Here is a 21,366-nt window from a genome sequence, read left to right as displayed (position 1 = left end):
TCCCTGTTGCTATCATATTTACTGGCCAAAAAATAATAATTATAATTATTTCAGTTATTGAAATTAAGCTGAAAACAAAATAAAAAATAAATATTAGATCAGTTTTAGTATCTAAAATAACTACTATAATGATTTGCATTTTTTTAATAAAAAATAATGTACTAAAATTCTAAAGAAAACTGAAAATATATAAAACTAATCCAAAAAATAAAAACACTATAAAAGTTTTTATCTTTTTAAATAAACTAAACTACTTGTTTTGTTTTTGTTTTTTGTACCAAAACTGCAGAAGCAAACAGAAGTTATGTAACATCAAGTATACATGACAGTCATGTTATCAGTGGATGTGAAAATTCAACAGAAGCCAAGACAGTCTAGTCATAATTGCATGTGTGTGCAAAATTATTTTTTTGCATTGCCATGGCAACTGTAAGTACTGTTACACTACATCTAGTAATAAGCCACATGAATAAAGCCTAACCAAGGCTTGGCAAAGTGTTTATACAATTATTGCACCATATCCACATCAATAACCTGCTGCACATCAGCACAGATTGTGACTTTGTGAAGGACCTTGATGGTTATAAAGTGGGCAAACAGTCCAGCCCACGGGAAAAAAAAAACAGCATTTACGACTTTCACCGTTATTGTATGTCTACAGCAAAGGGAGTAATATGTGAGTCTTTCAGCTTTAGTATCACATTGAAAACGAAATGGATCTAGATCCAATTTTTTTTTTTTTTTTTTTAGTAGTCTGTGGATTTTTGAAATGAAAGTTATTGAAGTGTACAGATAATATAGATCTTTTTAATACAGGAGGTCGCTGGATTAACTAAGAGTCTGGGTCTATAAAACTCAATGTGCTGACTTACTTGATCTAGAGCTCTGGAGGGATGTTCATTGAAGGGAACACTATGGCTGTGGTCCAATGGGTTTACGAGATGGGAACTGGAGAACAGAGAGGGGGTTACAGAACCATACCCTCCCTGTCATGCAGAACCATCCCACTAGGGGAGGCAGGAGGAAATATGGCGCTCAATGCAACCTGTGGATGAATAACAAGAGAACATGATCTTGGGATGAGGAAGCAAAATCAATCACACAAACATCAAAATGGAAAATTGCTGGCATTGAGTATACAGGGAGAAGATGAAAGTGACGATTTCCTACTGCGTTAAGAACCTTTTACTTCACCTCAACAGATGTGAGACCTAGGGCAGAGAGCACTGAGGGTTTGACTGAATGAGTGCTTGTATACGTTCTAGATTATAGCAACCAGGAAACCGTAAAGCTTTTGACTTCAGATGGGCCTTTGTTCTTGTTCAAGACCAGTATTCTCTAGAAACAATATTGATTCTCATGGGGCCCTTAAGGTATTTGAAGTGTAAGCTATCAATTTGCGCACCAGTGGGATCATATCTTTTCATATTTAAACAACAAGACTACTGGTAAATTTAAAACAAAAACTGCAGGACTATTTATTAATATTGAACACTTTGTTCATTACTTTAAAACACAACTAAAACACCATGATAGTAAGCAAATATGCCACAAATTAGATTAAAATGCATTGAGTATTTAATACAAGAATCTGCCTGAAGTTAAAGCCTGCTTGAGATAAAACAAAAAATAAAACAATTCATGTTTTACTGACAGGTTTCCCGCAATATCATGGGAGAGTTCATGAGGAAACTGAAGCACAGCTGAAAATATTTTTCCAAAAAGCTTAATTTTATTTGTATTTTTGTCCTATATATAAAGTTGTGCTATTGATTGATTGAACACAAAGTTGTGTTCTTGTCTTAGGACAACTTTGAACTTGTTTGATCCACTTTAAATGCTGATTTCTGTTTACCACATATTACCTGATATGGTCTTCTGTGCCCCAGAACTATTAAGTCTAAATATATGGGCTACATTTAGCAAATAGGCTATTACAGTGCAGCATAACAGTGAAGACAGATGTGAATCCAATGGAATACACAAAAAAATGAAAATCTTGAAAGGCAATGTTCATTATGCACTTATTTCATAGCTACATACTGATTAGCCTTAATGGGCACAAATGTGAGAAGGAAGAGACTGCTGGATGATATGACAACTGTAAAACTATCTGTAAAACTAGCACAGCTATATACGGGAAACTGGTTGCAGTCTGTTAAACAGTTTGGTATTCATAAGACTCATTATATAAAAAATATCTGACTGAAGAATGTCTCAATCAATCAATCAGTGATCATAACATAATATGAATTTTATATGCAATGCAATAGGATCTGGTCATGTATGAAAAATACCATTCATTAATCAAATTTAGTGTACTGTAGAGAAGACAATCTCAGCTTTAAAATGTCAGCTTGATCTTAGAATACAAAATCCAGTAGTTGTTGTCTCTTAATGTTTCTTCTTTGTAAACATCAAGTAAGCACTAGTGAAGTCAACATTATCTTTGTCTCTGTTTTTATGCCACAATCATATGTCCTAGTACAGAACGATGAGTAATTAAAGACATCATGAAGTCATCAGTGCACTTGCACTGAATGCAGATGCACATTTTGATTTGGAAACGTTATTAAACAACATTGTTTTATATAAATGAGTGGGAATTAAATACAAGCAATGATAATGACTGAGAAAAATACATAAATTTTGCAACCACAAATAATGTGGCACTTCAGTTCCCCAATGTAAAGAACGTCTTTACAGCCATTTCACATATTGTCTTTTTTAGCTATTGATCATAGAGTTGATTCTTCAAACCTGTACACAACCGTTCAAAACTTGGGGGTTAATATAATTTTTTTATCTTGAAAGAAATTCATACTTTTATTCAGCAAGGATGCATTAAATTGATCAAAAGTGGCAGATGTTTTTAGGATCATGTGACAGAGAAGACTTGAGCAAAGGCTGCTGAAAATTCAGCTGTGCCAGTCCAGAAATTAACTGCATTTTAAAACTAATATAGAATACATTTCAATACAACACAGAATGCATTTCAAATGGCATGAGGACAAAATAATGCATAACGTCTGAAAACTCTAGTCTACCTATTCTGTTACTCATATATGTTATGATATCTTACTCATATCAGGGCACATATTACGACAAACTAAAGCAGAATAAACTGAGATTTTGTTGCAACTTGCATGTAAGAAAATAAACTTTTTTTTAAAAACAAACATTTTCACAATTCATTCAAACAGAAAACAGATTAGACTCCATATATGGGAAATGTAAATGGTTAATAGCATAAGTATGCAAGTAAATTTGACTGTGACAAAATAAGAGAAAATAAATTTCAGGACTAGAAAAGCAAGATGCTGCTCACCATGTTTAGTGCATCTTACAGAAATACATTATAAGGCTGCCCTTTTGGAAGTCAATGAAGCAGGATGATATGAAAAGCAACTGAAAAAGGACAAAGAATAGAAAAAGGTGTGTGTCGTCATACACAAAAGCAAGGCAAAAAGCTTTGTTTGAAGAAAGGTCAGATTTTCACTGCAAATAAACTGATATATTGACTCTTCAAATGTGTTCACAGTTTGTGTAGTAATTACTTCCATCTCCAAACAATAATAGAGCTAACGAACATCTGTAGATGGGAACTCTGAACACAGTTTCCATGCATGTAACATCTGTGTATAGACTGAAATGACTTTCAGGAAGCATTCAAATTTAAATCAACTTCAAGAAGCATAATGACAATAACCTCTGGAGAAACAGGGTGAATTAGGCCATAGAAGCAGATTTCACTAAATATTTCCATATGTAATGCTCTGTTGATGGAAGAAGAGAAACGTTAATCTGGACTACTTATTAATAATAATCTAATAATAGTCTATTTCCTTATTGCTCATCGTTGCAAAAACAAGAACCTCTTAATTTACAATTTCAAATAGTAAACCTAGTGATAAAATCTTTCATATTAATTTGCTTAATATAGTCACAGACTGTAAATACATTTATGAAAGCTAGATGACCAATGCCAATTGGAAACAAAGATATATACATATTGATCACAATTAATGTAAAGTTTGTAGGTTGGAATCAAATCTTACATGCTCTAGATGCATTTATTTACATATTTAATACAAGAATGTTTACAAGGAAGTCTTACTGTTAGAGATTTATTGGAAAAGTAGACCTATTTATGCTTCAACGGTAACTTAGTATTTTACAAATAAAATGATGGAAAGGGGGAAATGCAAAATATTTAGAAGGTGGTGATTTTCAACCAAGAGTCCCAAAACAGCTGCTCGATGTTGACAAGTTCCCACAGCAGTCAGTCCCCATGGATTTTGCCATTTCAATACATATTCAAGCAATCTCTGCATTATCTGCAATAGCTTACAACTTTTGTTTCACACTACTAGTCACATGGCTTCCAGACTAGAAGACACATTTACTAGTCATTTGTTTACATACTCAACTCATATTCAAAATTATTTTCTTACTTTGAATTTGTCTCGTTTTCCACTACAAATATCTAAACATTCTTAAATGAAGATATTTACTTGAGAAGTAAATTTAAGCTACTACTAAGCCTTGTTTTTTTTTTTTATGTAAAATGCTGTAAGACATTTTAATTAAAAGGAAAATATTTTTCTATCCAATTAATTATATTTTTATTGATTTTAGCAAAAACTCACTAAATTGAGAAATGGCCTATATTAGTTATAATTACAAAATTAAGGGGGAATTGCCTTATTATACTTATTATAAGGGATATTAAAATGTAATGCTTTTTATAACAATTCAAACACCACAAACCAAATATTAGAAATACAGATTACTAATATAGAATATGTAATTAATTCAATCCCTCTCACAGACAAAAGCTAAAATATGCATATATGTTTTATTTTTAGTAACAGCTGACAATTTTCAAAGTGAGAGAGGGGAGAGGGTGTCAAACAATTGCCAGGTTTGTAATAGAAGCGAGTGTGGCACATGTTCTCCGTGGAGAAACTGATGTTTCACTCACACTGAGTTTGTTACACCATCCTGTACTTCTGAACTTTAGGGGCGAGACTGTCCCTCCCACCTCTGCTATCTGTTGATACAACTCCTGAGGCAAAGGAAGCAGTTAGCAGATGCTGCACTCGCAGAAACTGTTGCCCCTCGCCCAAACTTCCACACAGAGGGGAAGCAGAGTTTGTCCATCTTGTGCGGTTCCCGTGTGCTTAAAAAAAATAAAAGAAGCCAGAGTTGTTGTTAAGCCTGGGCATGGTCTGATAACAAGATGTGGAGCGCTGAGCCCCGGGTCCCGCTCTCGCCGTTCTTGTTGCACAGGGTGGGCGTCTGTTCGATGGCTTGAGCAGGCTTGCTTTCCTGTCCCTCTCACTCGATCATTTGCTAGTTCGCTCTGGCGCGCTCTTCCTACCCCCACACATTCTCACAGGCTGCTGCACAAGCTTTTTTCAAAAGAGATGTAGGTCAGCTCTCTGACGTCTAGGGAGGCACAGCTGAGCGCCCCTCTCCGTGCTGCGGCAGAGAGAGACGCTCACAGGGAAAGAAACTGCAGGAGTGATATGATATCGTCGCCTTTTGGTCATGCTGGAATCTGGATTTGATTGCTGATCGTTTACTCACTGAGTTGTGAGCGCATGTAAACAAAAACATTAGGGACCTTTGTAAAAAAAAAATAACAGCGACTACATTATCAACAGTTACATTGTATGAAAATACTTCAATTACTTGCTTTGAGATTTAGAAAAAAAATAAACTTTTTATTACATAATTATCTGGACTTCACCAATGAAACCAAGAAAAACTGAAAGCCAATTGGTTATGAATAACCAAACATTTTACACGGCTGTTTACAATCAATTGCAATTCATAGCATACATATTCATGAGCTCCTTCACTGGAAACTGTAATAAAGTTACATTTATAAGCCAGATACTCTCTCTTATTTAGCCAAACTAAAGTGTAAACACAATGCAGTTTGAAAACATGGAAATCCGCATCTTTTCATCATGCTCCAGGTTCATGTAAGGAACGTGCTTATGAATATGTGCTGGGGTGTAGAGTCGTGATAGTAAGCTGTGAATTCTGACCATGAACTTTGGATATTTGGAGACTTAAAAAATAGTATTAAAGCATTTTCCAGTGGCAAGCAAAGAAAGCACTAGAACAATTAAAATAATAAATGTCAGGATAAAATCCTATTTGAAGCACCTGATAAGTCAAGGACGGTAAATTAATAACAACTATTATTTTTATAATTATTTTATTGTTAGCAATAATAATAATAAAAACGATGATAATGACAATCATAATTTCTAAGAACGATCAACTTAACATAACATAACATTATTAACGATATAATTATTACCTTTATGAAATTTTAATGTTGTTAGAAAATCTTCACTCTCAATTACTCAATTAAATCTAAATTATTCTCATTAAACGTATCCAATTTAGAAAGATAGCTAACTGTACTTAGAAAAAAAGAAGCCACAAACAGAATGATATTGACAGAATAAAATAATATTTTATGCTACTGATCAGACAATAACAACAACAACAACAATAATAATAACAATTGGTGAGACTGGATGGTAAAATAATAACAAACCATTCTTCTCATTATTATTATTTATTATTTTTTAAATTGTAAAAAAAAAGAAAAATACATTTTAGGATTTCAGTCTTTCTGCTTCAAAATTCCATGTTTAATTCAACGTTTTTGCTGATAATTTATAATTCAAAGTGAATCCTACACCTATTTTTATCAGTCTAGAATGACATATGGCAGGATGAAATAATATTTTATTCACCTGATCAGAAATAATAATACCAATAGCAATAATCGTTAACTGGTTGGTAAAGTAATACAATAATAATTATTATATTAGATTATTATAATACTAATGTTACTATAATAATATAATAATTCTTATTAATATTACTAAAAACAGTTATTATTAATAAATATATAAACTGAATATCAAAGACAATTTTTTACATTTATTAAACTCAAATAACTGAAAGATCTAAATAACTGCATTCTCAACTAAATCAAAGCACTTCAGTTTCAAACCTGCAGACACAATTTGACACTGTTTAAACTTGAGGTGTCAACAATCACCATGCTGAATCTCTTGACATGACATTAGCTTGCACTTCAACCAAACGCACCAACTAAAACGAGCAATCCAATCCCAAATATTTTGATCTCAGTATGCAAATCTATTATTCACCGTAAGACAAAGAGAATGTCCAATTGCTCGAAAAGCAGTTTGTGTAAACTCCACTTTGGGTAAACTAGGCAATGTTTATGCATCTGGTTGTTCAGATCAAAGAAAGTTAACCTCTAGTTGGACCAGCCCCTTTATACGATCCCTTAACCAAACATCAACAAATACAAAACATGAACGCATTCCAGTTACCTTTTTGGTCCGTTCTCCTCTTACAGATGCTCGCTGAACTTTGAGAAGGCTCGGAGTATGGTGTTTGCAGGCTAATATTGCCAGATGGGGCGATTAGTTATGCATTCAATCAGATGCAAATATTTCTGCAAGCCCAGCGCCTACGACTGAGCTTGCATTTGAGAGATGAATCGAGAAATGCGCAGTCCATCTTATTCTGACAAAATATTTCCGTTGATGCGGTGCTGTGGTGTCAGTTAAACCTTCTAGTTAGAGACTAGCTAAGCTAACGAGGTTAGCGGGCTAAATTCAGGAGCTATTTTAAATCCAAGACGCAGTTTTCCCTTGTTAAACTCAGGGTGTTAGTTGTTGTAAATGCACTTTGTTGACGATAAGCTACTTCTTTATTCCCTCATGGAGCCGCCGTGCTGCTGTCATCCAAGTCAAATGGTCATTTGTGTGTTTGATTCTCGCGTTGATCTGTCCCCACCGCCATTTTCATCCTCGAGCTACACAAACAAACAGGAGGCTTGCTCACGTCACGCAGAAGGTGCGCGACTGCACTGCACTGATCTCTATGGCATAGTTTGAGGCGGTTGCTTGGTGACACATGACTTGGAAATCTGATTGGCTGCGCAGGTTTGTGTGTGATTGAAGAATCGCTGGGTTGCGTAGTGCGTGGACGTACAATAACGAGGCCTCTGCAGGACTGGGGACCAACAGCCGTTTAGATACCCACATTATTCAAAGTATCTTATTTTGTGTTCATCAGAAGAAAGCATTTGCAGGTTTAGAACAACTTGGGTAACTTATTGACAGAATTTTCATTGTTTGGGTGAACCATATATTTAAGGTGGAGGACACGTGCTTCTAAACCCACTGTTTTATTAACATTTTGATAGTCTGTTAGAGCTTGATGGACATAATTATTATATTTTACTTTATACATTATTAGACAGATGAATTAATGAATTATAATTAATATAAAATTTATAATTTATGTTCATCATAAATATATGCATAATAAATAAACATATTTTACATAAAGAAAATGCTAAATTATTTGGATTTAATGTAGTCCTAATTTAAGAAAATTAATAAAAAAAAATTAACTTCTGCAGTAACAGCTGCAGAACTGTCACACACAAAATACTAATAAGAATTGATAATTAACATACATGAGCATGTTTTCTCATGGTGTATTGTTAAGCTATGAGTTATTCACTGATGATTTGTGTCATCAGCTCATTAGTAGAGTTTTTTGCTCTAGAGTTAGCACCTTTCTTGCTTGAAACTTATTTGGAGAGTATTGCGTCTGAGACACTTCTGCCTACTTTATCACAGGGATTACTTACTTTAAATGCCTAAGAAAGACATTCTTTTGATTGATAGCTGGCGTCCAATTTGTTTATTAAACTTTGATTTTAAGATATTAGCTTTGTTACTGGCCAAAAGACTTAAACTGGTTCTGAGTACAATAATAGATGAGACTCAGGTTTCATCCCAAAAAGGTGAGAGATGAGGCATTAGAAATGAAAGTTTTGTTCTTTTTTTTTTTATTAAGCCTTTGATTAGTACAAATTTTCTGAAGAGACTCAATCACTGTACCATGAACATAATTACTTTTTTCACATTTAAACATTGTTTAGGGAACATAAACAGAAAATTTGGACTAAACCACATGATACGTATGAATTACTTCTCTTTATGGATTAGTTCTCTTTTGAAGTTTATGAAGTATTAAAGTGGTAGTTGTGTGGACGTCATTCAAGGGACAGAAATCTTATATTCTATTAAAATATCTTCAGTTGTGTTTCAAATATAACAAAAAGCTGAGTAAACTGATGAAAAGTTCATTTTTAGCGAACCCTGTAATAAAAGTATATGGCCATAAGTGTCACCCAAGATGCATGGTAATGCCAGGTTGTGAACAGAGCCACTGTGTGACTACACAATCAACTTAGCAGAATGGTTCCTGAGAGAGATGTTGTCATTAATTTTTTTTTTTTTTCAATAAGCCAAGTTCCTGGCTTCTCCCAAGACCTTCAAGGACCCAACTGACTTCTGAATTAGCTGTAAAGGAGGAAGAAACAGATTGTTCTGTTAGGGGAGACTATATTTCAGAATAAGAATATCTATATTCATGCTGTATCTATATTCTGTGTTCATAAATGTTTTGCTGATTTTGTCATATCTGCTATCTAGAATGGGACAGCGATATTGAATCAATTGGTCTCCTACTTCATTTGATTTCACCATCATCACAAGGCTGCAAGGAACCTGGAAAATGTCATCCTGTCAAGCTGAAAAACATCTTCAAAAAGGTACATTTGGACATTTCTGTCACTACCTATTGGCTGCCTCAAAATATTGGCATAATGACATATTGACATAATGAATTCCTGGCTACAAAGAGATTTGTCTTTACGAGGAAGGGCTCTCCTCACCAAGGTGGAGGGTATTTTAGATTGACCTACCCCGCTCTTTCTTTGTATGTGGATAGAACAATTTCTGTAGAGGTTTGCAGAATGCTTTTTTCCAGTGGAGCTATTGCACTTTTGAAAAACGCAGGCAATTCTTTATTATCTTCTTCCTCTTGGTTACATCCTTGTGAGACAGCAATATGGAAGATATGTTTTTTTATCTAGTCCCTCTCTTGGGAATAGAAAGATTAGACAACTGTTTGTGGAATTACATGCCACTGTAGTGCAAAAATGTTTGCGAGAATTTCCTGCATTATAAATGCAAAACCTACAGGAATGTGAATAATAATGCACAATACCCAATGCCGAAATTCAGGTAATGCTTAACTAAGCAAGCAAAAACTAAATTACAGAAGCCTATTTACAGATGAAACTGACCTGCACTTGAAGTTTTGAACAGATCCTCTCACCACCAATGCAATGAAGGGTTGCATATTCTAGCTATAATAATCTCTGCAGCTCAAACACTGGGTTAATTTAACCTATCGCAAGGCTAGAGTAACATTAAATAAAACTTTTTTTCTTTTTGAGTGTATTACTACTGCTTTGAGTTGATTTGTAGTAATACATACATGTTTGACATGCTTGTGTTTGTTATGCTGTGTGTTGTCAGTGGTGGCGTCTCCTGCTGGCCTCACATTCTTGCTGTTAATGTCGTCTGCCCTCCTCATCTACAATGCAATCAGCCCTGCGTCTGCCAGACAGAACCAGCTGCAGAAAAGGTCTCCAGAGGACTTAAAGAAAATCAAAGAAGGCTTTACTGCACTGGACAAGTTTGCTCATAGCAGAATTGACACTATTACTTCAGTAGTCTGCCCTTTTCTGTATATTATACCAGTTTATGGGCCACTGATAAGTGACCTTGTCAAATTTACAGCATCAGAAATAAAAGGATACACTGATATGGATCTTTTCATGGGTGAATTTCAAAAACTTAACGCTAAGATTGACCAATATCATGTAGAGCAGAAGTGGAACAGGCAGCTGGGCAAGTGGTGCCTACCACAAGCCAGAGATACTTATTGAAGATGTGTGGACTAAGTACACAACTCTGTTGCAGAGTCTTAGGGATGGGAAGAAATGGGAAGAAATGAAGAGGCTTAAGTATGAATTTATGAATCTATATACAAAGTATGAGCCTGCCACAACGAGATTACACAACTTGTTGCTGAGTAAGGAAGGAGTGAGCTTCAGATATCCTCTGGGAGACTCACTGGCTGAACATGTTAACTGTCATGAAAAGAATATCAGAGAATACACTGTGTTGATTTATAAACTCATCTACAAAGCCAATACAATGAATGAATTCTACTACAAACTCAAGAACACTGATGCTAAGGCTGACGAGATGGCTAAAATTGCATATGGCGCAGCATCAGTGATGTTCCAAGTCCACATGCAGTGCATTAAAAACAGCATGAAATACGTAAGAAAGGATGTTAAAAGTCTCATTGACCAAAAAAAAAAGCTCGTTCAGAACTAGCAAAAGAAGTCTGGTCATTCCTGGTGAATGCATACGACAGGTACGACTGGATGGTTGTTGTCTTCATTAGCAAGAAATCTCAACATGAAATAGTTACGTTTCTGAACAGTAACGTCTTGACAGGATTTACTCCGGTGGAAGAAGGCATCGTTACTGTGGCAGCTTTAGTCAAACAAGCCATTGGCAGAAGCATTAACGAGGAAGTCCTGTGTTACAAAGTAGCAAAGAAACTCTCTGAATGTAATGAACTTGTGGAAGGTAAGCCAGTATCTCAGACGTACACAGCAGTGCACGCCTATTTAAGAGGCGCTGACGACAGCCAGGATGCACAGAAAGAACAAGAGGAAGACTATGACGTCAGTGCTGCTTCAGATCAGTATATTTATAGAGGGAAGTGTAAGAAATGTCCACTTCTGAAAGGAAAGTTTGTAGTTTTGATTAAAAGTGATAAAGAAATGATGAAAGAAGATCCCTGCTCCACGTTGGACTGTGGTGAGAAAGAAAATGTTCCTGGCCGTGTGCGAGTGTAATAAGCCATTCTATGGCCAGAATTGTGAGAAGAGCTTAGATGACTACGAGAAGAACTTAATGCCAAAGACAGCAGTGGTAGACAGAAAGCATTGTTTGGTTGGTTCTGGCTAAAGACGGAATTCTGGAGTCAGCGAATTTCATGAAATGGCATAATTTCTGAAAATTGGTAAAAGTTCACATGTAACTAAATGTTCTCACTGAATATATTGGTGAAGCAACAAAAGCACTATTTTTTTTTTCAATCCATGAAAACACATGAATCCCAGAAAATAATACTAAAGACTAAACATCTCTATCATCCAAACCTAATCTGAACCTCATTCCTTTCAATACAACAGCAAAACTGAGTGCCAGAGTTACAGTCCATTTCATGAGATTTGTTTGTGATGCCTAGCTTGGTTTTCATTTTTCTGTGATGATGTATGAATGAAACGCATCATCAGCTGGAGTTGAGCTGTAACGCAAACTGCTAAGTAAAGCGAGCCTCTGTCCACAGGCAGGAGGAACTGTATTTTATGATGTCAAATAATAATTAAAAAAAAAGTAAAAAATGTATCCCATTCTGTGCAGCATTTTTGCTAAAGGTGATTCAAACATAAATGGCCAATTCTGTAACATAATGGGCAGAAATCTATGGTTAAAGTGTTTGAAAAAGATACATTTATATTTTATATTTAACTTTTAAAAGTTATATTTGAACTGATTTAATATTCATGTATGACTTGTGTTGATGTATTTATAGTAAACTTCAACCCCCCTCCCCCCCTTTAAACATATGTATAATTAACTTAAATATGTTTCATTTTACAAATGTTAAAATGTCATGATCAAGTCCAGCCTGTCAATGTGATAAGAGTTCGAACCACATGCTTTTACTGCTTCAAGCTTTTGCCCTGAATCTGTGAGCTGGTAAAAATGAATAAAAATATATATAAAAAAAGATTTGCCATTGGGATGTCTTTTTATTTGAATGCCTACATGTTTTTAAAATACAATACTATTTAAATATAAAGTTATGTAGTCTGTTAAAGTACTGAATAAGACATTGTGTTTCTACTCTACACTGTAAAAAAGTCTGTACCTCACCTTTTTTGGGATTGTGTTCATGTAGCTACTTTTTGTAAAAGAATTTGTCTATTTTTACGTGGAGATGTACAAAATGTGCAAGGAAGGGGTGCCTCCAGGACAGGTTTGAAGCTTTCCTAATTTGTTGCTACACAAATGATTGAAACATATTGACCCAAACAAATTTTGGTGGAAGAGAAAAAATATTAACAAAGAGAGATCTAATTGATTGGTACTGCACTTATCATTAATTAAATCAAATTTATCTTAAAATAAATGTTTGGAGACCTAAGGTGTAGATATGTGTGTATATATATATATATATATATATATATATATATATATATATATATATATATATACGTATATATGTGTTATATGTATATATATATATATATATATATATATATATATATATATATATATAAAGACAAACAGATAAATAGATAGATAGATAGATAGATAGATAGATAGATAGATAGATAGATAGATAGATAGATAGATAGATAGATAGATAGATAGATAGATAGATAGATAGATAGATAGATAGATAGTTAGACGTCTGTTTATTATATAATGCAGCACGTTTGCGCAATTTCATTCTGTATTGGTTGTTAGCTGTACAACTTTAGCTCGAGTCTGAGTCTGCTGTGAGCACTCCAAACGACAAGGGGGCAGTGTTACAGAAAACAGAGGGGAACTTAAAACCTCATCTCCGTGCGACCGGAAATAGTCACAGCAGAAGCGATGGCAGAATCAGGGTGAGTGTTTGGATTCACAGAAAAATCTAAAACAATCTGTGTTTAATATCTGAAAGACTATTTCTTATTTGTCATTTTTTAGTATACATATAATGTTTTTAATTTGTTTGAATAATTATTTTCCCGAATAACCGTATATAAACCGGAGTATTATGTGAGCGTGTTTTCACATGGTGTGAAAAAATAAAAAATAAGAAATAATCTTTCAGATGTTAATCACAGATTGTATATTATACTATATATATATATATATATATTTTTTTCTGATATTGGGTCTCTGTTTGTACTCCTGACCAACAAACACGGACATGAATTATTAAAGCAGACGTACTTAAGGCGGGCGTACACGGTGCGATTTTTGCTGTCGTACGAGTTCGCATGCGATTTTTTTTAAATCGTGTGGAAATCGCGTATGCTCGTATGGTCGCGGCTCGTATCATTTGCGATGAATTACGAGCCGAGCAGAGTGGCTTACGAGCACTTCCCGACCTCCCGATCATTTTTAAACATGTCTAAAAAGTTCGTGAGCTATCGGTTTGAATTCGTGCCATTTGTGCGGTTGAACGAGCCGATTTGTTGATTTATCTGAAGTTGACCAATCACGAACTAGGAAAACCACAGAAGACGAAGACGGCAGCGATACGATCTTCCGACCATCCGAATTCGCACCGTGTACGCCCGCCTTTAGGGTTACGTAGAAGTAAAGTTAAACCATTATTTTACAAACTTAAGTAGTGTTGATACAAAATATCTATACATTTATTAAGGCCTGGTTCACACGGGACGATTTTAAAATTGTCGGCAGATTTTCCAAACCTGAGAGACCCCACACACGGCGATTAAAAAATCACGGGTCTAACAGTTTTGGTCGCTCCGTGTGTGGTGTGCAGCCACACGGCAATATCAACACATCACACACGAACCGATTTGACTCCCGAGCATTCCCAGGTCAGACGGGAAATCTCGCAAAATCCCTCGAGATCAAACGTGACTTTAGAGTAAACAATCATGGCGGACAAAGAGGATGCAGTGGCCATAGTTTGTGCTTTGTTTTTAACGGGGAAAAAAACATAAGAAAAATAAGAAAAGGTGATGGTCAAAGAGGTGGAGACGACGCGAGCATGGACTATACTTGCTATATCATGATATGGAGATAAGTTGTTGTTTTATCTCATAGAAATGTTGTTACGTACTACACAGATTAATAACCGTTGAAATAAACGTTCATATATTAGTTTCCATGTACTCTGGTGGACTGCAGTTGTGGATGTAGTTATGCCCATCGACTTTATTTGTATTTGTTATATTATATACGCCGGCTGTTTTGATTTTGTTTCCCGGTACTATCACTGCCTCGTCACCTCGCTTTCTGATTGGCTACACGCCACAGTCCATAGGCTGCGTGATTGTTTGTCCTCGGGGGACACCACACACGAGAAGAAATCGGGCAAAATAAATCCAACATGTTGGATATCCCCGATTTGAGATCGGAGCGGTCCCGACATTCTTCCGAGCAGAGGAGATTAGTCTTAACACACCACACACGGCAGGAATATTTGATCAGATTATTTTACGATAATCGGAGCATCCTAAGATTGTCGGAAGGGCTGAATCGGGGCTAAAATCGGCCCAATTATCCTGCCGTGTGAACCAGCCTTAACTTTTAATGTGCATATTTGGTTTGTTTTGTTCAGAGATGAAAAAGTTATCAAGCTTGTTCCTGAAAACCTCCTCAAGAAACGGAAGGCATATCTTGCTATCAAAGCTACTCAAGCCAAACTTGCATTACAGCAGAAGAGAAAAGTGAGAATTCTTTCTTAATAACCTGCTTTTATATATGGTCCAACAATTGTTTCTGAACAAAACTGTTTTTTTTCTCAACTTGACCAGGTTCAAAAAGGAGTTCCCTTAAAGTTTAAGCGATTGGAGGAGTATTTAAAAAACAGCAAGAGGAAGAGTCGAGATGAGACCCGACTCACCAGACTCAAACACAGACCTCCACCGCCCATGCCACCAAAAAAGAACAGTCTTGTGTTCGCAGTCCGCATCAGAGAGTAATGTCCACTTATGCAACATTCACAATGAGACTTAGGTCTCTGCAGAGCAAAAGTGGGCGTTTATCACCATGTGGGTGTTTCCAAACTGCTGGGTGTTTCTAAATCATGCAATCTAAATGATCCCCCTTACCCAACCTAACCTCATTATTATATCAACCAATCTGGTAACTCCCATTACTTTCCTGCAGAGACCTATACTTGTTCACAATGAGGTTCTTCTTCTTTTAGTTGTTTGGCCGTTCACTCCATAGGAGCATTACATTATCTCACCCTCAGACCCTATATTTCTATATCCTGTAGCATAGACCTGTAACCTCCAAAAAAGGTTAAAACAGCCCTATATATCTGATTGTCACTTAAACCCTTCCCCAGAAGATCCACAACGCTCACTGGCCTATTTTTAATCCTATTAAAAAGACTGTCACGCTGACCATCATATTTACCACAATTAAAAAGCACATGCTCAACTGTTTGTAAAATATTACATTTGTTACACATCCCACTTTCATGCTTCCCCATTAATGCTAATGTTGAATTTAATCCTGTATGTCCCATTCTTAATCTAGATATCATTACTTCTTTTCTATATCTTCCAAAACTGTACTTTTTTCCCTACTGATTTCTCAATACTATAAAACCACCTACCTGTTCTGCTATTTTCCCTTCTTTGTTGCCATTCTTGTATTAATTTCCTATTAATCTCAAATTTTATTTCACTTCTACCCAAAGGGACTTCAACTTCCACCATGTTTTTCTTTAATGTCTCTCTTGCTAATTTATCAGCTATTTCATTCCCTATTATAACAATATAACAAAAATATACAGTTATACCTTCCATTTTCAATCTGTACAATAAAGTATAAATTTCCACTAACAGATCACTATCACTTTAGGTAGACTTTATACTTTTATGAGCTGATGAAGAATCTGAGCAAATTAATATCCTGTTTGTCCTAACCTGTTCAACCCATTGTAGTCCTACTATAATTGCAGTTAGCTCAGTAGAGTACACAGACAGTTTGTTACTTGGCCTCAAGATTATTTCTGTCTTAAAATTTGGAATATACACTCCTATGCCCACTTTTTGCTCAATTGGATCCTTAGATCCATCTGTGTAAATCTGCACAAAAGAATTAAAGTTTTCTCTCATAAAAACATTAACTCTGTAACTATTACTGCATATTTCTTCTGCTTTTTCCCGATCACAATGAGGTTAAAGGGATAGATGACCAAAAAGTGAAAATTCTTTCATTTAATCACCTTCATGTCATTCTAAACCTGATGGAAAAAGTATATTAGACTCAACTGATATTTATTCTGTGAACAAAAACTATTTTCAAAAGACTATCTTTTATGAAATGTTTGGCAGTGAGATGAAAGAGTGGAATGATTTTCATTTTTGGTCAAACTATTCCTTTAAGATTCCTTCAAGACTATTGCTTTATTGATTGTTCCAAATCGGCTAGAACTTTATTTTCTCTCTTTTTTTTTTGCTTTGTAGGATCAAAGGTGTAAGCCACAAAGTGATCAGGGCCATTCAGATGCTTAGACTAAGGAAGATCTTCAGTGGCACTTTTCTGAAAGTCAGCAAGGCTTCTATAAAAATGCTTAAGACTGTGGAACCCTATGTTGCTTGGGGGTGAGTACTCATAAAATGTCCATTTTATTTAAAAGAATATCTGAACAGATTTTAAAAACACCAGATCTGCAGATTGGCTTTGACCTTCATCTACTGTTGTTGAGTCCAGACTGTAGATGGGGACAAAAAAAAACTGTGCAACAGTTGAGTAGCATATTCCTGCGTTTTAGGTTTATTTGGATTTAAAGGACTGGCTTCTTTTTTTCTTTCTTTTTTTTGTTGTGAATTTACCTTATTTCATTTATTGATGTGATCTCTTATCAGTTATCCCAACTTGAAATCAGTCCGTGAGCTCGTATTGAAAAGAGGTCTGGCAAGAGTTGATAAGAGAAAGATTCCTCTGACTGACAATACACTCATTGAACAGCATCTCGGTAAGTGTTTGACACGTTTAATTCAGTGGGAGATTGGGGATTTTGGTGTACCGAACAAAACTTTTCAGAATGAACTTTACTATGTAATATGAACTTTGTAATCAGCTTTTTCAAAAAGGGGGCAGTGTAAATTATATTGGACCTGACAATAATTGCAATTAATCGCATTGGGAAATAGTGTCTATTAACGTACAGGTGCTGGTTGATACATTTATTACACACAGACTGATATTTCAAATGTTTATTTCTTTCAATTTTGATGATTATAACTGACAACTAAGGAAAATCCCAAATTCAGTATCTCAGAAAATTAGAATATTGTGAAAAGGTTCAATAGAAGACACCTGGTGCCACACTCTAATCAGCTAATTAACTAAAAACACCTGCAAATTCCTTTAATGGTCTCTGTCTAGTTCTGTAGGCTACACAATCATGGGTAGACTGCTGACTTGACAGTTGTCCAAAAGATGGCCATTGACACCTTGCACAAGGAGGACAAGACACAAAAGGTCATTGCAAAAGAGGCTGGCTGTTCAGAGAGCTCAGTGTCCAAGCACATTAATAGAGAGGCGAAGGGAAGGAAAAGATGTGGTAGAAAAAAAAGTGTACAAGCAGTAGGGATAACCGTACCCTGGAGAGGATTGTGAAACAAAATCCGTTCAAAAATGTGAGGGAGATTCACAAAGCGTGAACTGCAACTGGAGTCAGTGCTTCAAGAACCTCTACGCACAGATGTATGCAAGACATGTGTTTCAGCTGTCGCATTCCTTGTGAGCCACTCTTGAACAACAGACAGCGTCAGAAGCGTCTCGCTTCAAAAAGGACTGGACTGCTGCTGAGTGGTCCAAGGTTATGTTCTCTGATGAAAGTAAATTTTGGATTTCCTTTGGAAATCAGGGTCCCAGAGTTTGGAGGAAGCGAGGAGAGGCACACAATCCACGTTGCTTGAGGTCCAGTGTAAAGTTTCCACAGTCAGTGATGGTTTGGGGTTCCATGTCATCTGCTGGTGTTGGTCCACTGTGTTTTCTGAGGTCCAAGGTCAACGCAGCCGTATACCAGGAACTTGGCACCTGCACATAGTGCCAAAGCTGCCACTACCTGGCTTAAGGACCATGGTATCCCTGTTCTTAATTGTCCAGCAAACTCGCCTGACCTTAACCCCATAGAAAAATCTATGGGGTATTGGGAAGAGGAAGATGCGATATGCCAGACCCAAGCAAAAGAGCTGAAGGAGCAAAAGAGCTGAAGGCCACTATCAGAGCAAACTGGGCTCTCATAACACCTGATCAGTGCCACAGACTGATCAACTCCATGTCACGCTGCATTGCTGCAGTAATTCAGGCAAAAGGAGCCCCAACTAAGTATTGAGTGCTGTACATGCTCATACTTTTCATGTTCATACTTTTCAGTTGGCCAAGATTTCTAAAAATCCTTTTTTTTTTGTCTTAAAGGGGGGGTGAAATGCTATTTCATGCAAACTGAGTTTTTTACACTGTTAAAGAGTTGGATTCCCATGCTAAACATGGACAAAGTTTCAAAAATTAAGTTGTACGTTTGAAGGAATATTTTTGTTCCCAAAATACTCCTTCCGGTTTGTCACAAGTTTCGGAAAGTCACAAAAGAAGTGTGTTTTTGGTTGCCAGGGCAAGACAACCCTGCACAGATTACCAAAAAAAAAAAAAAAACAGCATTAAGGGACCAGTGGATGGAGTTTATTTTTACAGAGCATCAACGGAGTTGTGCAAGTGTTTGTATCCCTGCATTTCGAAGATGCTTGTTCACAAGGCCCAGTTTGACGACGGATTTGCGTATCATTTATTTCTTAAGGATGATGCAATCCCAACGAAAAAGGGTCACGATTGTGTGTTGGAACCGCAGGTGGTGAGTAAAACTGCTTAAAATATCTCTGCCTCCTTGTTAGTGCGTCCCCTCCCATGCCAGAGACCGGGTTCCAGCCCCGCTCGGAGCGAGTCGTTGCTGCTGCTGCTTTCGTTCAGTTTCAGCCTCTGGATCTGATTCTGGATCATAAATAAACGGCTGAATCTGACTGTAAGCCATGGTTTGTTTTGGATGATGGGTTTCCCTCACGGTAATGTCACAGCTTCCACATGCTCTCAACGCAAAAGCCTATTCGCGCTCGTGATTCTTTAGCTCCTCCCACACGTCACGCCTCCAGCCGGTCGTGTTTTTCCGGGAAAAATCGGTACAGACTATCTTTCTCTTATGAATATAATAAAACTAAAGACTTTTTGGATTTATGAAGGATGCAGTACTACTCTATATGTACTCAAGATTAACAGGATATTGAGTGAAAACGAGCATTTCACCCCCCTTTAAGTAATATTCTTATTTCTGAGTTACTGAATTTGGGATTTTCCTTAGTTGTCAGTTATAATCATCAAAATTAAAAGAAATAAACATTTGAAATATATCAGTCTGTGTGTAATGAATATAATATACAAGTTTAACTCTTTGAATGGAATTACTGAAATCTACTTTTTGATGATATTCTAATTATATGACCAACACCTGTAAATGATTTGAACAGACCGTAGCAAAACAAAATCCTAGTAAATTTGTAATGACAATTATCTATTAGGTTTCATATATTTATACTACAGTTTTAAATTAAACATATAGTTTGAATGGGTTTCTTCTGTTTGTGTCTCAAGGACAACATGGGGTCATCTGTTTGGAGGACCTTATCCATGAGATTTATTCTGCTGGAAAGAACTTCAGGTTTGTCAACAACTTCCTGTATCCGTTCCGTTTATCAGTACCACGACATGCTGCTAGAGACAAAGTTGGACTTCTGAAAGATATTGGTGAACCTGGACCCAGAGCTGAGGACATAAACACAGTCATCAGGAAACTCAACTGAACCAATGGACCGTTATTTTGTCACCGTTGTCAATTTCTTTTTTTTTGAGAATAAATGTATATTCAGAAGCAGTGTTGTGGGTAATGCTTTACAAGTAACTCGAGTAACCTAATCAGATAACATTTTTCAAGTAACTAGTTGATATCAGGTATTTTTTCAAATAAGTAACACCAGTTACTTTTTTCCCACTTTATATTGTGTCCCTAATACCTGTGTACTTGCGTAGTAACTAGAGGTGTACGTAGTATGTAACCACAGTGTAAGTACACATTAGTACATAGTAGCTACAGCTCTAGTGTCTGTGTAACTACATGTATGTAACAACCCACTGAATGATTTGTGTAAGTACAAATGTATAACAGGATATTGGTAAGAAAACTTTTTAATTAATCTGGGCCCGTATTCATAAAGATTTTAAGAATCCTCTCAGAAAACTCTTAATTAAGCTTAAAAACTTTTACGTAGGAGTCTTGGCTTAAGAGTGATTCGGGACCGATCTGAGAGCAACTCTGAGTAAGGAAAAGACAAAAACTTTCATCTTAGTGAAGAGGCGGGGTTGACACAATCTTTTGAAGACTGTGATTGGCTGGTTGTCCAAGAATGAAAAAAAGAGTGATTGTAAGTATAGGGTCTATTCTAATTCTCACTTAATTTACATGCCTAATTTTTCCTATTTGACCGTTCTCTCTCTCACACACACACACATTATACGTGTGTAT

The 21,366-nt window shown here is 36.0% G+C and overlaps 2 protein-coding genes across 3 annotated transcripts in view; one reads left to right on the top strand and one right to left on the bottom strand.

The window, feature by feature from the left end:
• Window positions 1-7,938, bottom strand: part of LOC127938438 (nuclear receptor coactivator 1-like) — a 50,993-nt gene extending 43,055 nt beyond the window's left edge. The window contains exons 1-2 of one of the 2 annotated variants that reach the window (XM_052535045.1): window positions 7,395-7,938; window positions 873-1,045 (exon numbers count right to left, since the gene is read on the bottom strand). The gene's annotated coding sequence lies outside the window, so the exon portion shown is untranslated. The remainder of the gene's footprint in view (window positions 1-872; window positions 1,046-7,394) is intronic. The other variant, XM_052535046.1, reaches the window with a different exon arrangement.
• Window positions 7,939-13,638: 5,700 nt separating this feature from the next.
• rpl7l1 (ribosomal protein L7-like 1) lies at window positions 13,639-20,715 on the top strand. The gene is made up of 6 exons (XM_052535053.1): window positions 13,639-13,696; window positions 15,391-15,499; window positions 15,587-15,750; window positions 17,255-17,392; window positions 17,657-17,766; window positions 20,439-20,715. Exons 1-6 carry the CDS (start codon window positions 13,683-13,685, stop codon window positions 20,645-20,647), a joined length of 744 nt encoding a protein of 247 aa, XP_052391013.1. The 5' UTR covers window positions 13,639-13,682; the 3' UTR covers window positions 20,648-20,715.
• Window positions 20,716-21,366: the final 651 nt, after the last annotated feature.

Source organism: Carassius gibelio, chromosome A20 (genome assembly GCF_023724105.1).
Source record: "Carassius gibelio isolate Cgi1373 ecotype wild population from Czech Republic chromosome A20, carGib1.2-hapl.c, whole genome shotgun sequence".
Classification (NCBI taxonomy): Eukaryota; Metazoa; Chordata; class Actinopteri; order Cypriniformes; family Cyprinidae; genus Carassius; species Carassius gibelio.
This window is presented reverse-complemented; position numbering and strand designations above follow the sequence as displayed.

Bases quoted from the DNA above. Each gene is read 5' to 3' on its own strand.
- rpl7l1 (XM_052535053.1), top strand. The intron at 15,751-17,254 runs GTAATGTCCACT...TTTGCTTTGTAG, and splicing joins TTCGCAGTCCGCATCAGAGA to GATCAAAGGTGTAAGCCACA. The intron at 17,767-20,438 runs GTAAGTGTTTGA...TTGTGTCTCAAG, and splicing joins ACTCATTGAACAGCATCTCG to GACAACATGGGGTCATCTGT.